Source organism: Puntigrus tetrazona, chromosome 4, assembly GCF_018831695.1.
Source record: "Puntigrus tetrazona isolate hp1 chromosome 4, ASM1883169v1, whole genome shotgun sequence".
NCBI lineage: Eukaryota > Metazoa > Chordata > Actinopteri > Cypriniformes > Cyprinidae > Puntigrus > Puntigrus tetrazona.
Window position 1 is genome coordinate 3972375 of NC_056702.1, and position 16296 is coordinate 3988670.

General features: G+C 39.7%; 3 protein-coding genes across 4 annotated transcripts; 1 reads left to right on the top strand and 2 right to left on the bottom strand.

The window, feature by feature from the left end:
• Positions 1 to 700: 700 nt before the first annotated feature.
• nfyba (nuclear transcription factor Y, beta a) lies at positions 701 to 3413 on the top strand. 2 transcript variants are annotated; one of them, XM_043237758.1, is made up of 7 exons: positions 701 to 832; positions 1612 to 1705; positions 1809 to 1942; positions 2120 to 2317; positions 2474 to 2552; positions 2740 to 2819; positions 2931 to 3413. In XM_043237758.1, exons 2-7 carry the CDS (start codon positions 1612 to 1614, stop codon positions 2961 to 2963), a joined length of 618 nt encoding a protein of 205 aa, XP_043093693.1. In that variant the 5' UTR covers positions 701 to 832; the 3' UTR covers positions 2964 to 3413. The 2 variants fall into 2 exon arrangements, with proteins under 2 accessions (XP_043093693.1, XP_043093694.1); XM_043237759.1 differs by lacking the exon at positions 701 to 832 and adding an exon at positions 851 to 991.
• A 519-nt stretch (positions 3414 to 3932) lies between these two features.
• On the bottom strand, positions 3933 to 9454 carry hcfc2 (host cell factor C2). The gene is made up of 16 exons (XM_043237736.1): positions 9219 to 9454; positions 8793 to 8941; positions 8543 to 8703; positions 8246 to 8454; positions 8084 to 8168; positions 7189 to 7295; positions 6866 to 7090; positions 6594 to 6785; positions 6383 to 6432; positions 6273 to 6300; positions 6059 to 6136; positions 5956 to 5987; positions 5748 to 5879; positions 5467 to 5652; positions 5102 to 5393; positions 3933 to 4391 (listed from the first exon to the last, which is right to left on the bottom strand). The coding sequence occupies exons 1-16, from the start codon at positions 9376 to 9378 to the stop codon at positions 4312 to 4314; spliced, it is 2166 nt and encodes a 721-aa protein (XP_043093671.1). The 5' UTR covers positions 9379 to 9454; the 3' UTR covers positions 3933 to 4311.
• Positions 9455 to 13072: 3618 nt separating this feature from the next.
• avpr1ab (arginine vasopressin receptor 1Ab) lies at positions 13073 to 16291 on the bottom strand. Its single transcript, XM_043237751.1, has 2 exons — positions 15188 to 16291; positions 13073 to 14056 (listed from the first exon to the last, which is right to left on the bottom strand). Exons 1-2 carry the CDS (start codon positions 16053 to 16055, stop codon positions 13692 to 13694), a joined length of 1233 nt encoding a protein of 410 aa, XP_043093686.1. The 5' UTR covers positions 16056 to 16291; the 3' UTR covers positions 13073 to 13691.
• Positions 16292 to 16296: the final 5 nt, after the last annotated feature.

The following is a 16296-nucleotide window of genomic DNA, read 5'->3' on the forward strand; positions in this document are numbered from 1 at the left end:
AACGATTAGTTAAAGCCATTACTGTACACACTAACGAGGAAATAACAGTACAAAAATGCTCATTATAACATCATTATATTTTTCCACCACTATTGTCAGGGGTTATTTTAATATTTCAGAGCTGGATGCTACTCTTATGAAAGCTTTGCTTCTTTGTACGATCTGATATCACAAGTTAGTCAAAATAAAAATCATACACATTTTTTCCACTTTAATTTGAATCAGTTACCATTTCACTTCACTGTGCGACGTGTTTGCCCTCACTTTGAGCCCTTTTAAAGCAACGAAGCATCACCGCAGCTGCATTATTCGCTCTTAAAGTAAAAACATGAAGCAAATAATGCATAAAAAAAACAGATTGTGATGATAAACAGAAGACTGCTTTTAAATTTGACATCTGCCTCATTCGGCCCTTTTGTCAAACTGAGCTCTAGCACCATTAATGTTTACCTGACACACGAAAAAGAGAAGCAAAGGGAAAACAGAGAAAGTGTGTGTAGGATTTCCACTTATTTCCATAAAATTAATTTATATGATAATTAGCTCCCCATGTGTAGGCCTAGGCATGCACGGCCTACGTAACGAGTATGGATCCTGTCATCAAAGCGAATGAAGGGAACATGAAAAAACAACGTTTTAATGATTAAGGTCAATAAAAGCGATTCGTACTAGATAACGAGAACATAGAAATGTCGTTAAATGCAACCTCTTCGGACGTTTACGATCTCATTTCGAGCGCGCCCCCTGGTGACCGACATAAAGGCTTGCACAAACCGTCTCGCGCAGCTCCATTTCCGGCGTCCAATCAAGTTGCAGCGCGAGCGCGAGTCAGGTTTGTATTTGTAGCTCCGGTCAAATGATCCGCTTCAGCGGTAATTCTCGTGTTTAACGGGTAGAAAAGGCCGATACCGGCAGGTCTTTACAGGTTTTTACCAGGCCGAAGCAGCCGTTAAATGCAGGAAGTCTTAAATGATTGAATGTTTGAGGATGGGTAAGGGATTATTTGAGTGGAGAAATGGAGGCTAGGTCCACGCGAGGCCCCGAAGCCACATTTAACCACATTTAATAAACAGCAAGTCTGATTATAAAAAAAGACAATTCGTTTCTGGTTGAAGTTGACACAATCTTCTTAAACGCGATATTTCCGTATCTTAAACGTGTGTGATTTGTTAGCTTGAGCTGGGACGATGCTAACCTGCTAGCTGACTATCAAAACAAAGGCTGCCAGAAATGCATACAAATAATTACACGACCAGTTATTATCGATATCAGTAACGCGTGCTAATCTACGTGCATATTTATTGCCTGTTCGTTTTATTATTTGCATTTTAAAAATAATATTTTTTGCTCTAGTTTGTCGAATAAACCTGCTGTTGTTTGTTACGATGTTTTTTCTTTGACAAATTACTTTTTGTTTCTCTTTGCGTTAAAAGCGTCTGCTAAATTCGCAAATGATTTATAGAAATTGTGGTATCATTATTAATAATGCTTTTTTTTAATGCCCTGGACGGTTTTATAATTGTCGTAGGTCATGAGTGAATGTTTTTGCTCATTATTAAACTGGAGTATGAATAAATGTTTTAACTCTCATTGCCCTGTTTGTGTTTTCAGATGGACGGAGACAGCAGCACCACAGATACCACTCAGTTAGGAATAACTGGAGAGTATATGACAGGAGGAACATATGTCTTACAGACCCAGGATGGTATGGACTTGATGTCGCCATAAATAATCTTTCTGTGTTAGAGATAATGTGCAGAGTTTATATAAGTAGCAGCGGTTTGTCCATGATCATTTTTTTTGTGCAGATGATGGGGATGAAAGTTTCAATGACCACGAGGATGGTAACGGCGGTAAAGACCATTTTCGAGAGCAGGACATCTACCTTCCCATCGCAAATGTTGCTCGCATCATGAAAAATGCCATCCCACAGACTGGAAAGGTAAAGTTCGAGAATTGTTTCCAAGTATGAAGTAACTCGTTAAAACGAAACAAAAAAAACCCACTATCTTTATATTTTTTTGGGGAGGGGTAGAATTTGTTCTTTTTAAATGCATCTATGTAAAATTATATTTTTATACAGAAGTAACCCTAATTTCTTGTCTTCTCTTAAACACAGATAGCGAAGGATGCAAAAGAGTGCGTGCAGGAGTGCGTGAGCGAGTTCATCAGCTTCATCACATCTGAGGCCAGCGAAAGATGCCATCAAGAGAAACGCAAGACCATCAACGGAGAGGACATCTTGTTCGCTATGTCCACGCTGGGTTTCGACATGTACGTGGAGCCGCTTAAACTCTACCTGCAGAAGTTCAGAGAGGTATCATTGCACTCACCCATAATACATTTACGGTCTAAAAAGGATCTTTGGCACTTGAATATGCCAGAATGTCAAAACCTGCGTGTGTCAATGTGAATGTCATTTGTAAAGCGCAAATTACGGTTAGAAGTGAAGTATCACATTCATGTTTCCAAGGCAATGAAGGGTGAGAAAGGCATCAATACTGTTTCAGTCAGCGAAGGCCTTGGAGAAGAGCTTACAGATGACAGTTTCAGTAAGTACAAACTCTTTAATAAAGCTTATATATATTTTTTTTTGTATGGTATGGATTTTTAACCTCTTTAGCAGTGCCTCGTTTAGAAATGTCTATGTAATTGTGAACATGCAGCACTGTTGTTCTGCGTGTTTATGACTTTTAATGTAATGTAATGAATAAAGGTTGTGTTACCTTTAACTTACAGCCGGTCAGTTGCCTGCAGGACTGATCACTGCTGATGGCCAGCAACAGAATGTGATGGTATATACCACCTCATACCAGCAGGTTAGTATGTCAACCAACCGATATGATGGGAGGTTCCTGATCATTTACTCTTGTAAGATTTTATGCTCACTATTTAAACAATGTTTTTTTTTTTTTTCCCTGATCCTTTAGATCCCTGGTGTTCAGCAGATACAATTCTCATGACCGAAGACCGGCTCGACTTCTATCTAGTAGCCTGTCCAGTGTCCAGACAGAATTATCTTTTGCCTTGCAAAGTTTTCAGGTCAGTGCTGGAAGACCAAGAGATGCCTGGTTACCAGAGCAGGAACAAAAGTGCCTGTTGCCAGGAGGCTGATTTGATCTTAAGTGATGTCTCGTAATTCATTCAGTATTATATTTAGGCCAGTTTGTTTTGAACGGTCTGCTTGGTCCAGGCCGAACCAAATTATGACTTATTTTTTGGGGAGGGGTTCCTTGTATTTAATAATTTTTAAAGTTTGGAATGGGGGCGGTGGGAAAATAGAAAGGCCATGTTGACAATTTACATTCCCAGAATTAAGGGAGTTCTCATTTGATATGACATTTGGTCTTAATTAATTAACCTATTGAACTGATATTGTTATTCTGATTCTTTGAATAAAAAAGTGATCTGTCTTTGTCTGAATGTTGTTTAAAGTACATCTTAAAAATCGCCCATGAATATTAGAAGAAACTGATAAAATGGTCAAGATATAAAGAAATTAGAAATAATTTGAACTAATGTGTGCTCTGTCATAACAGCATTTCCAACTAAACTTAAAATTTGTTTAAGGTTTTTAAAAGCTCAGTTTAAATAGCACTTTAAGTGTAATTAATAGCTCTCTCAATAAGCAACATGCTAATGGAACATATACCTATATCATTTCTAATATGCCACTGCATAAGTGACGAATGGGATATTAAAAATCCTCTAGTAGACTGATTATATAGATTTGTGCAGGGTAAATGTATATTACTGTTTAATTAGCGTACTGAATATTTTACCTACATTTTTGCTTTTATGGGAAAATGTCCTTTTTGCAATGATAACAAAACTAAATTCCTAAGCTGTTCTACTTGTTTAAACAGTTACACCATAAAAGCATTTTTAAGAGTAAGAATTGGAAAAAAAAAAAAAAACTGAAATGAAGGGAGCTTTGGTGAAGCTGTTTATATTTCAACTACGGTCAATTACGGAGTTCTTAAAAATAGCATATTTTAAAGAAATTTACATGCAGTTTAATTCGGAAAAACAAAAATAAGTGGTTACAACAATCCATAATAAAAATAAATGTATAAACTCAGTATAAAAAGTGTTAAATATGTACATTTTACAGTGATGACCTTTTTAGTTGATACTGGTAAACCTAAAACTTACAGTAGAAATGATACCGTGACATTAAAAGGAGAAAAACGGTTCAGTCAACAGATGAGTTTGTTTAAAACGGCAAAAGGAGTTGTGGAATAATAAAGAGTGAAATGCAGTCCTGAAGCATTCGAGCTTTGGCGGTGGACCCATCAGGGGTGAGAGAGTTCATCTGCAGGTGGTGTCAGGCTCTGCTGCTGGAGGACTGGAGACGGCCTGCGTCACGGAGGACTTCAGTTTACTCGCATCTGTAGGACAGCATATAAAGAGGTTAGGACCACGCTGAATACTGCAGTGTACGAAATGTTCAGAATTTAAAGAAAGTATTTTTATTTGACATGGAATTGATCAAAAGCGACAGCAAAGGCATTTCTATTCATCGAATCAACTTGAGTAACTAACTGGTTATGTGGTAATTAATAAATAATACTCGGCACAACTGTTCAATATTAATAAGAAGAAATGATTGTGAAGGTTCATGTGACGCTTAAGGCTGGAGTTTGAAAATGTTATTGTAAAATAAAATATTTCACAATGTAGTTTTTACTGTACTTTTGGTCAAACACTTGGCCAGTAAGCATCAACAATGCCATATTAAAAGGTATGTTTGCCCTTATTTCTTTAATGAAATTATGATAGACCAGCCACAACGTCCTGTTCAATAAGCAAAACAAATTTACAATTTACAAATTGCATTTATAATTGTCCTTAGCAATGCATATCACTGATCAAAAATTAAGTTTTTAAATATTTACGGCATAAAACTTACAAAATATCTTCATAGATTATGATCTTTACTTAACATCCTAATGATTTTTGGCATAACTAAAAAAATCTATAATTTGTGCTGTTGGCTGTTGCTACAAATACACCCAAGCTACTTATGCTTTAGGGTCCCAAAAGAGTATTTGATGAGGATGCACATTAATGAGTCAAAACTTTAGAAGCTTTCGCACACCTTGCAGCCAGCGGATCTGAGTGGCCGGGCCGTAGCCCTGCTCGTTCTTGGCAGCGATGCGGAAGACGACAGCAGGCCTCGCCGAGCAGTCGATGTGTGCGTTGCTCAGCTGGCTTTCGCTGACTGTGCACGAGGTCTTGGTGCCACGGTAGATTCGTATAAAGGCCAGCTCGCCAGGTCTCTCCGCGCTGTTCCCTCGACTCTTCCTCACAGCCAGATACATGGAATACTCCGTGATCTTCCCCGACGGAGAAGTGGGAGGCTCCCAGGTGATGTGCACCGAATCTTTATCCTGAAATCATAACATGGCATCTAAACGTCTTTGAACGCAAAATGTTTGTCGTCGCTGAGAAGAGCGATTGTACCTTCGTGATCTTTACAGCAGACGGCGCTCCAGGAAACCCGGGCTGGCAGGTTTTAAACTCACTGACCGGACTGAAGTTGCCCGGGCCGCGGCTGTTCAGTCCGGCCACCCTGAACTTGTATGTGACCCCTGAGGCCAGTTCCCGCTTCTCGCGATCCTTAAAACAATGAGGACCTGGCAACTCCCACTGTCGGACAGAAAGCGGTTACGTAAAACGCACGGTCACAACAGGCAACCATTACAATTAGGTGAGGTGGTATCGAACCAGCGCCACAGACAAACCTCAATGCCAGACGAGTTTCGACCAAACAGAGTTGAGGCCATGTTACCTTCCTCAGAAGGCAGGAAGTAGTGTGTAACCTCACAATACAGTGTTTTAAATACACCCACATCAAACCACACCGAGTCCACAGACTGTAAGGGATAAAACGTGTCAGTGTTTTTAGGAGAGTCATACCTATATGAGTAGAGAAACACACTAACACTTTACCTGCTGGGATGGTATCGGAGGAATATCTCGTTCTGTAAATAATAATATAATTAGTAATAAAAGGAATGCTATAGTATTTTCAACAGGAGGTGTGTGCTCTTACCTTTCTGGCACTGAGATGTACTATTCAGCCGACCGGCCTTATTCACGTTTGACGGCATCACAGAAACACCTTCTTGATCTATAATTATACACATTAAAAATACATCACATATATGTATATAACACCAAAAGTAAGAGCGCAAGTGTGGAAATAGCCATGTGTATTAAGCTACATATCAGAAACATGGTCACTTTTTGGCCGGACTTCCGCTCACCTAGTTCTTTTGGCATCAAAATGCTTTTCTGAAATGAGAAATACCCCGTGAGATTAATAAAAGGATATCACGATTCATATGTAAAATACACAAAAATGCAGAAATCCGACCTGTGATGAAGATTCTTTCTCTTCTTTAACTTCTGCACTTGACTGGGAGTCTAAACAGAAAGTTAATATAAATAAGATAAAACTTATTCATATAACACTTATTTAAATTACAAATAATATACACAGTGTTTTTAAATTAATTTAAATAAAAAAATAATAATTTGAGCACTCTCGAGCAAAAAAACAGCACTGAATGAGTCGTGTGTAATACCTATTTGTAGAGATTTCTTTCTGTCCCCGGCGTCCGATGCTGTGGACTGTGGTTCAGTGGAAGCAGACTGAGATGTGATTGGCTGCAGCTGAAGCAAATAACATTCAGCTGCAGGTAGGGGCCTCCAGGCAACATGCAGCATATTAATTGTGGACTTCACAAGGACCACTGCGCCGGGGGTCGAAGGCTTCTCTACACACAGCGAATCAAAACGTGTTGATTTAAATGTTCGGATTTCATTTAACGGTTGATTTGACGACTGTGTCGCTCACCTGTTTCCAGGTACCAGAGATCTTTGCAGCACACCTGGTAGTTATGGGACTTTTTGTATCCGTCTCGCCCGCTCCAGACATACAGACGAGTGCCGACGGTTACTGCGCAGTGTCCGGCTCGTGCTTTCGGGCAGTGTGCGTTACCTTCTTCCTGCTCACCCAGCTGTTCGTCTGAAGCTGATCCCTGCTGGTCTTCTTCTGTCAAGTCGTGCCACGTCATTGTGTCTACAGTAAGCAAAACAGAAACATAAAAAACTCTAAAAAAATAAAGCAAATTTTGAGTTCATCTAGCTGCAAGGACGATGTCAAATTTTTGATCGTACCGAGGTTTAGCATGGAAAGAGAGTTGGTGCAGACCCACTTGACTCCATCGGCGGCGAGCGCATCCTCTGCCTGTCCAATGGGAACCCAGCCTCCAAACACATATAACCTACAAGAAGATAAAGAAGAAACACTGAGACCGAGGCCAGGTACGATAATATATATGGCACTGAAATAACTGTTCTGATTGAAGAACATCTTTATTTTATTGAAAAGTGAAACTGAAGAGAGGAAATGGAAAATGGAGCTGTTCAGACATGACGTCAATATCTAGAAACCCAAGAAGATAATTCAATCCTAATAGATTTCTAATGGGTTTTCAAAGTAGCAGTTTTGTTAACATTACATGAAGAGCCTCTGTCATTTCTCAAATGAGAATGTTGAAGCAAGTAACAAGACATTAAACCGCTAATTAGACTGCTTCATATTTGCTGAATGAAATCCAATACTTGTTTCTTGCTAATTTTGTGGTGCTGATTTCAGAAGTGGTGCTTTATCACAGTTTACCACAAGCATAAGCATTTAAGCATGTTTTCTTTCAACAATTATAGATTTTCTTAATTTTATAATGCATTAACTGTTATGTAGAGTTACAATAAATGGAGTATTTGAACATATTTCTTTACTCCTTTGCATATTGTAAATAACATTTTTAATATTTTTTTTTACATTTGACTGCACTGAGGGCAGCTGACACATAATATGAAAAATCATTCTTACCGTTTAAAAAGTTTTATCGGTTTTTTTTACTTCAGCATCATCAAATTAGGTAAAAGAGTTAGATAATATTAGGTCATTTTGACAAATCTGCAGTATTTTTTTATCTTTCCTGTTTTAGGACCACAATCTGAACCGCTTTGTACAGTAAATCAAAAACGAAACAGGCTATGGCTTTACTTGTTTCCAATCACATTGGAGGTGTGCAGACTCCTGGGTAATGGCAGCTGACCTCTGATTAGAGGTAATGACCAAGTCATAGTCTCTGAAAGGGATGAAAACATCACTTTTAACTAATGAAAAAGGTCATACAGCTCTGTTATTTTGATAAATGGGCCTTACCAAAGTCTAGTTGCCACAAATCATTCAGTCTGTGCCCACACATGCCCCCAAATATGTACAGCTTTGGTCCACTTGAACCCTTTCCACAGTACATCACAGAACTGTGGGATTCTCTGGCTGACGGACCTCCACCTTTGGTTTCAGGGATGTTCCAGCCTTTAACCCCAGACTGGACCTGCAGCTCCAGCTCGTAGAAGTCGTCTAAATACCTGCACAGAGGCACAAATAAGCATCATCCATGCGAGTGCGTATCCGTTTTTGCTTTGGACATCCATAAATGCATGCAAATATGCACACCGTGGTATGTTTCCATTTGGGTCTTCACTGTCATTGGCCATGCCACCAAAAAGGTAACACTTATTAGCATGAAGAGTAAAGCTGTGGCCAATCCGTGGGCATGGAAGTGATGCATTCCTCGGTGGGCGGGGCTTCAGTTTCTTCCACAGCCATCGACTGGCCTGAAAGAACAGACACGAAATCATGGCCCCGGCCTCCCGAAGCTGTTTACTACCATCATGAACTGTTGATGCTTGTATTTAGGTATCACCTGCAGTTCATAGAGGCTGTTGGTATACTGCCCAAATTCAACCATCCCTCCGAACACCAGGATCCGTGTGCCTTCACAAACAAAGCCATGAGCGGCGCAACCAGGTGGGATATCACCCCTAACTGCTGGCAGGAACCACTGCCTGGTCACTGAAACATATGGTTAATAACTTTCACTCATCAGTTATTCTGTATATCAGCCTTAACTACTTACGACTATTTTAATATGCATAAGTCAGCTTTAATGAAAATGAAAACATAACAGCAGATTATAGTAGCATTTCAAACTATTTTTATGCATGTTATTAAAGTAATTCAGTGCATTCATTGCTGGGAACTACGTGGAATCTTTAGTCACGTCTCTATAAGTGCTTTTATAAACTATGCATCCATTGTAATATGTAGTGTTGTTTATCTAGTGCCCTACCCGAGTTATAAACATGCAGATTGGTCGCTATTCCCTCGTTTCCACCTCCAAACACAACCACCAGCTCTCGGATGGACACGGCCCGGTGCCCGTGCCTCGCCCTCGGAACAGGTCCGGCGTAAGACCGCACTCGTTTCCATATGGGACCCTTATTAATCATAATAGGTTATCGGTTTGATTTTGCACAGTTGCATTGGAGCAAAGGCGGACTGCATGCAAACAGTTCGTAGCGCTTCCCCGTGCGTGAAATCGTGTTTGTGATTGGCTCAACGCCTACCACGTGACCAAAAGGCGGCGCACTTTCGACAAATCGGAGCCGTTTGTGGTTCTGAGGTCGCTCTCGTTCTTAGCAAGTACAGTAAATAAGCCCCGGGGACAGTTAAAAGAAAACGCCTTTAATACCAGATTTTATTGTAAATTAATTAATGTGTAAATGAGTACTAAAATAAAACGAAATAATAATATACTAAATAAATGCATATTATAAATGTAGCACTAAAATGATATATGTTATTAACAAAATATGTTTTTTTTTTAAATGTATAGTTTTACGATGGAGAGAAAAAATAATGATTACTTTAAAAAAAATAAATACATAGAATAGGCAACATTATTATAGAAAACTTCACATCATAAATATTTTCCGATGACGGTAAACCAGTAAAATAAATAATAAGCATACTTAGAATCGGCTAATTATGATGCAGTATGTGGTTAACGATTTTATGAAATGTAAAAAATTATAGTATGGCAGCTATGGATGTTGTGGTGCCCTAAATATTTAATTTTAACATCAAAACAGAGGATGCTTCATCTGCTGTCCATGAACTGTGTTTAAGTTGTAATATCTTATGTGAAACCTAGAGGTCAGCAAAAATCTATATGAGGATTTTGGGTTTTTAGAGGCATAGAAAATGAGGAATGATATTACAGACATACCTCTCTCTAGACGTTATAGTTTATAATAAGATTAGCCAGATTCACTCAAAAAAACATTTTTCTTCAGTGGAATGAAAATGCCTTTTTGCCCAAGGAAAACCTCACTATCGGTTTATGTCAGTTTTAAAGTTCCCAAAATATTTTCTAAAGGACTTTTGAGGCCATTTAAACAGTGTTTTAATTTGAAATGCCATTTACTAGGTTCATAATGTCATAAATCCCTTATTTAATATGTGAAACACAGGGCATTCTATAAGCCTTCTCCCTATAGGCTTCCTTTCCGAATAAGCATCTAGACTAAGGATCGAGTCTGAAGTGACATTTGAAGTAAAATGTGGTTTGAATGTCGTAATTGAAAATCCACTTCATGCTGTGTCTATAAATTACATTGAAAAAGAACAATGGGTTAATGTGGTAAGCAGCAAGCTAAAGAGATGAAAAAAAATCCATTGAAAGATAGATAGAGAACAAGCTTCGGTTAGTCCTTACATAACAATATCTTCTGAATAGAGCTAAAAACGATTTCGCGAACTATGAAATGAAAGAATAAAGAGGATAAAAGTTAAATTGCTATTCAATAATATAGAAATAATGTGCGTCACGTCAAAACAGGCATTCAGCAGATGAGAAATGGGGAAAATGCTTATTTCAAAAAATAAACAAGGCACTGGCGATGCTTATTTCAAAGCAGGAGAAAGAGTGATGTCATTGGCAGAGCGAGAAAGGAGCGAAGCTAGGGATGCCGGAAGAATAGCTGCAGAAGAGTTCTGAGAACTGGAAAGTTTCGCTGTTTCTTAGTATTCCACTTTTAGACTTGGCGACAGAATCATTCCCATGGCACAGCAAAAACAATTGAATGCTACTGTGTCTAAAACGTTCGAGAGCGACTTTGTGATGTCACAATATTACTGTGTTTGAGGCTAGATTGCAGCATTTCGATAAAAAAGCAGAGGAACAACGAGGGGAAACGGGTTGAATGGGTGAGATGTGCAGATGCAGACGGCTGGAGAGGAAGCCATTAGGAGTGTCGTATGTGAATTATGGACATGTAGAGTTGAGCCCAGTCTCATCTTTGAGCTTGGCAGGAGAGCTTCCAGTAGTCGGGCTGCATGATGAAAGTTTTTTTCTATTTTCAGATTTTTCCCCCATTAACCCTAAACTAAACTTCCCGTCTTAAACAATGCGCTTTCCTTCCTGGCAACCTTGCAAAGTAATTGAATGCATTGTTTAGGATAGAGCCAAGCTATAGAACAACAATGCATTCCCTCAAACTGATTGTGTTTTAAAGTAAGTAACAATCTTTGATATCCTTGAAACGCTAATTTAGTGTGGTACCTATTGTAATTAAAGAGCTGAACATGTTTTTGTTTGCTTATTTTCTGATTTAAACCAGGACTCCAGTCCTTGATCCGGTGGACGCTGTAGAATTAATCTAAAGAAAGAAACTTTCATCATCTATTTGACCTAAACCTATCTAACCTTTCTTTGTTAAAGGGCATGTGGGGACAAGGTAACCGCTGCGATCCCAATTACACTGGCAGACCTGCTAAGACCAGAGCTTCTGTAAGTGTTTGAAGAGAAGGTGACAAATTAATGAAATATTTTATAAAAAGGCCTCATTCGCTCTATAATTAAAGTGACAGGGACATCCAGGAAGGTGATTTTACAGCGTTGCATAGAGAGATCATTTTTGGTTCCTCAAAAAATCTTTCAGTCAAAGGTTCCGAAAAGAACCTCAGTTATGAAGAACACTTCATGAATGTTAAATATTCTATGTGGAACCATAACTGGTTCAGTTTGATGGCGTTTCTAAACTTGTTTTAATGGAACCTCCCTCCTAGTTTTCTGTTATATTTTCAGCGTCTTTTAAAGTCCACATGGCCCTTGCCTTTATTAGATTTGCTGCCTAAAAGCAAATAACTGCTGCTGTTGGACTCATTGACAAAGCTGGCTTTACCCATCTGCAGCATTTAGTTTGAAAGATGAGTCTCATACTACCTGTCAATTGGGTTAGGCTCCTATAATAAAACGCTGATTGCTTGCTAGTGGTGTTTGGTTCTGAGGATGAAAATGGCATTATGTGACAAGGTTTGTTTGAATCCCTGCTCGGCCAGAACGTTCCTCTTGATAAGACGGGGATTGGCTGATTGGAGCCGCTCATTTTTAGCAGATAAAGGAAAGCTGTGTGAGATGAAGGGAGTTTAAACGTAACCTGCACCGAGATCGAAGCAGATCTGAAGGGTCTCCTGCGTGAACTATGGAAGACTTGCTTTCAAACATCCACTCAATCATTTCGGAAAGCGGTTGCAGTTCAATTCAGAAAAATGAAGTTATTTTATAAGAAAAACTAACTTCAAAAGATAGCACTTGGTTTGATATTTTATAGTTATGGAGTGTATTTAAAAGAGGAAGATTTATTCTCTAATAAAAGTGCGTTCTGGTCCGATGTTACGCAACCAGGATTGCAGACATCGGTCAGCACAGTGGAAAATTACTCCCACAGCTCTTCGGGTGGGTAAAAATAACGTAATTAAGTTTATATTCCATCCTTCTTTGATCCCAGTGCCATAATTACTAATATAATGCATCTGAATCTGGAAGAGACTAGACAATCAAACTGTTTTTGAGCCTGTGTATTATAAGGATGATTAATAATCGAATTGGTTAAAGCAATATTATTGATAGAGGACTTGCATTTTAAAGAGCAATGGTTTTAAACTAACTTAATGTGTTTATGCACATATTTTCACCTCAAAAGACATTCATTAATGGACTGTGAAGTCTATTGGTCAGCAAGTGATGCTATCCTTCATCAAAACAAGCTCATCTACATCTTGGATGGCCATAAATCTTTATTTTCAAGCGAACCATTGCTCTAACCAAACAAGTCTGTCATACCCATGGACACACACAAATTGTTTGTAACTGGCATGTTTTATTGTCTCTTGTTGAGATGTTTTTTTTTATATATATATATATATATATACACAAGTTTTCATACACGTAATTTCTTAAAACATTTCAACAAACATCAGGCAAGCTGTTTTTGAGCGCTTTTGCTCAGTTAAAGTTTGGCACAAACGATTCAAGATGGAGTTATACACCCAAATATTGTTTAGTCATTCATAACACTGACACATATACAGACTCGCAATATACTACTTTTTTTCCACCTAGCAAAAAAAAAAAACCCTTAATGTTATAGGTGTAAACAAATAAGACGCACGTCAGCCTAAGAAATAAAGCTGAAGTTCTTCTCAATATTAAACACATAAAACACAAACCTGAAGTCACAGACTTTAGTGGTAAAGAAAAGTGCAACACAACTTAATGTGCTGTAAAATAAATGCATCATTTGCGCAAATTTACATATTTTTAGGTAATCAAAACAGATTCATATAGATTATGACACAACCAGAATCTCCTTTTTGAACCTTTTATAACCAAAAAATTTGCAGACTTCTTTTGTGTTAATAAATCCTCGTTATGTACAGTGAAACAGATTAGATATTTCTACATTTATTTCCATGGCTCCTAGGACTCCACTGGAATACTGTGGCTTGATTTGCGCGAACAGTCGAGTTGCAAACACTGACTGGATTTGTTGGAATAATCTAGCCCTAAAGACTGACTGGACTTTCGGGAGTTGCATGGGTCTTTCCAAGAGTCGAACCCATCTTTGGTCCGGACAGCAGCCAGCTTGGTCAGGAGGGTGTTCCTCCGGATGCTGCTGTCCGAATCCTCTTTGTGTAACGTGTTTTGGGGTTTGTTCCAGCAGGGGAAACAGGCTAAGAAGTCATAGAGGAGGTGTCCGCTGAACAGCATGTAGATCCATGGGTTGCAGCAGCTGTTGAGACTCGCCAGAAGGGCAGAGAGGGTCACCGCTGCATTTTCAGAATCTGAAAAAGAGAAAGGACGAGTGAAGCGACTGTAGTAGATCGCAGTGATAGAAGACGAGATTTCTTGTTTCTGAAAATCGCTTGCTTTATTTGGTGCTCTTAAATCTTTGCACCTCAGGTTTGTGCTCCGTTTATAGTCCTGCGTACAGTTTTTCAAGCTCGGACGAATTACAAGTAGATCAATACGCCTTCTAAGACTTATGAAATATTGACTAAGTATTATGTTGCATAATCAATGATTTTCCTCCCACAAACTTCCAATATAGCAATGTATAATGCAACGGTACAGTATATCACTGATAAGTAAGAAAAACAGCAATACAACCTCTCGTATCCTGTAATCTCAAAGGAATGCTAATGGAATTCAGAAAAGAATCCTTTGAGAGACAGATAAGATCTTCCAGGATAAACTGACGGCCTGATGAAGAAAATACGCCAAATCTGGAATACAGTATGATCTTATTTGATTCTTCCTTGTTTGGTCTTTTTAGGAACGGTTTCCGATTATTAGGCTATAGAGTGTACATTAGCATTTTCATTAACAAGGAAATGAAATCCACGCCTGGAATTATTTTTTGGAGATGCTTATAATTACATCTTAGATGCTTGCAGTTGTGAATATTAACAGTAACTGTATTAGGGCGCATATACGGGCTACTATTTTTCAGACTAGTATTAGGTTATTTTATTACGGTGCAATTAAGGCTTTAAATAAAGTCGAAGAAAAAGACTGTGATTTAGCATTTTTCCTTACATACATATATAGGCTTCCAAAACTTCCAGTAACTAAAAAAAATTAGTGCTCGAAATAAATGCGCAAACGGAAATCGCGTTTGCGCGAGAAGGTAACCATAGCAACGGCTGCCCGATCGCTTTGTGTGGTAAGTCAGAAAAAATAATTAGCCTGTTAATTAGCCAATTTATCACGTTACAACACATAAATATTACATAAATAGTGTTGTTGTTTTTTTTAAAGTTGCTCTGAACTGTTCTACAGCGACTAAAAACTAATTCGCGGCCAGAAAGGGCATTTTACGTTTAAAACGTTAGCCCTCTGAAAGCCTTTGAATCATTTAAAAACTTTATATAGTGCTTAAATACATTCTCGTCTTTAACTATGTGACAGCTCACCATCCCAGGAGAAGTTTTCATCCCAGACTGACCACATCTGCACGATGAAGAACGGAGCCCAGCAGACGATGTACGCCAGAACAATCACGAAAGTCATCTTAACGGTCCTTAGCTTGGCTCTCGAGATGATGGTGACGCTGCTGACCGACGCCTTTCCGATCAGCCCGTTCTTGGTGCTGTGCGGAGCGCCTCTCTTGGTCTTGCACTTGAAGTTCTTCCAGATGCTGTGGCATATGAACCCGTAGCAGATCATGAGGATGATGACCGGGATGAGGAAGATGCCCACGGTGATCCAGGTGATGTACGCTCGGATGCCCCACGGCTCGATGAAGTGGCCCCAGCAGTCATACACGTCCGAGCCGTTCTGGATCTCGCTCAGAGAGAAGATGAAGTATTGAGGGGTGCTGAGCAACAGGCTGCACAGCCAGGTGGACCCGATCATGATGTAGGCGCGCTTTGTGGGCTGCTGGAGGGTCTTCAGGGGGTGGCATATGGCGATGTAGCGGTCCAGTGTCATCATCACCATCATATAGGTAGACGCGAACATGCCAAGGACTTGGAGATGCTTGACAATCCGGCAAAGAAAGTCGGGTCCGTAAAACCTGAAGGTGATCTCCCAGCAGAGCTGTGGGAGAACCTGGAAGAAAGCCACCACCAGGTCCGCGAGGCTCAGGTGCTTGATGAACAGGTGCATGCGGGAGCTCTTCTTCTTGGTGTTGTGCATGGCCAGCAGCACGCACAGGTTTCCGATCACCGCCACGAGGAAGGTGACGCTTAAAACCGTGATCTCCATTTTGGCCACGTCTTCGTTCCTGCCGAACGGGTCGGTGTCGTTGTTCGCCGTGGTTTGGTTCGACGCTTTGCCCATGCTTGGGTTTGGAAACGAGCTGTGATGTTCATGCGTAAAATCCCGCGCGCTCTCTCAGGTGTGCGGAGAGGAGCGCGCTAGACGGAGCTTCATTGCGCACGGGCTCTCGTGCGTAAAGGGCGGCAGATCAGATCTAAGTCTGCACACTTAGACAGGACCGATGCGTTAAAGTCTCAGAGACGCGGATCATATTCTGGTGGTGCGCATCAGTGTGCTTCAGTTGTGGTGATCTGACGCGCAA